The sequence below is a fragment of the Trypanosoma grayi genome (assembly GCF_000691245.1).
Source record: "Trypanosoma grayi strain ANR4 Tgr_967_V1, whole genome shotgun sequence".
NCBI lineage: Eukaryota > Euglenozoa > Kinetoplastea > Trypanosomatida > Trypanosomatidae > Trypanosoma > Trypanosoma grayi.
The window spans coordinates 5,809-6,348 of NW_008826586.1; the positions used below are offsets into that span (position 1 = coordinate 5,809).

Below are 540 nucleotides of genomic sequence, written 5' to 3' on the forward strand. Positions count from 1 at the left end.
CTCATTTTTTTTTTCTTCCTTGCGTTGTCCCCCTTCATTCTCCCCTTTTCCCCCTCCCGTCGTCTTCCCCTCCCACAGCAATGGCTGGGGGGCGAATGAGATACCAGTGAGAGAGAGAGAGAGAGTTAGCAAAGAAAACAACGGAAGAAAAAAAGACATGCCATAAGAAACACACAACTCAACTACATCATCCCAGCCATCCCACAACAAATCAGGCAAGGCTCAACTCTTCACCTTCCCAACCTGTAACAACAGTGCGTCGCCAGTATCATCATCATCATCATCCTCACCAGCAGCAGCCTTAGAAGCGCAAGTCCCCGGCAGGCGCTGGTAGCACGTCTGATTGATGAAGAAAAGCAGTGCCTTGATGACCTTCTCCTTGTCCTCCCATGAGAGATCGTCGAGGTACACACCCTCACCACTCTCGCCAAGGTTCACATGCAGGGCATTACTCTTGTTGGTGTGGCTGTTGCCTATGCCGTCTCTAACCGGCCTCACACCGCCGCTAAGACGCCGCCGCACAGGCTCTGTGGCGGGAGG

At 53.0% G+C, this 540-nt stretch overlaps 1 protein-coding gene across 1 annotated transcript; it reads right to left on the reverse strand.

Moving 5' to 3' along the window:
* Window positions 1-222: 222 nt before the first annotated feature.
* On the reverse strand, window positions 223-540 carry DQ04_09671020 (hypothetical protein; the record flags this gene model as incomplete). Its single annotated transcript, XM_009316013.1, has 1 exon — window positions 223-540. A coding segment is annotated over one exon (318 nt), but the record flags the coding sequence as incomplete, so codon positions are not given.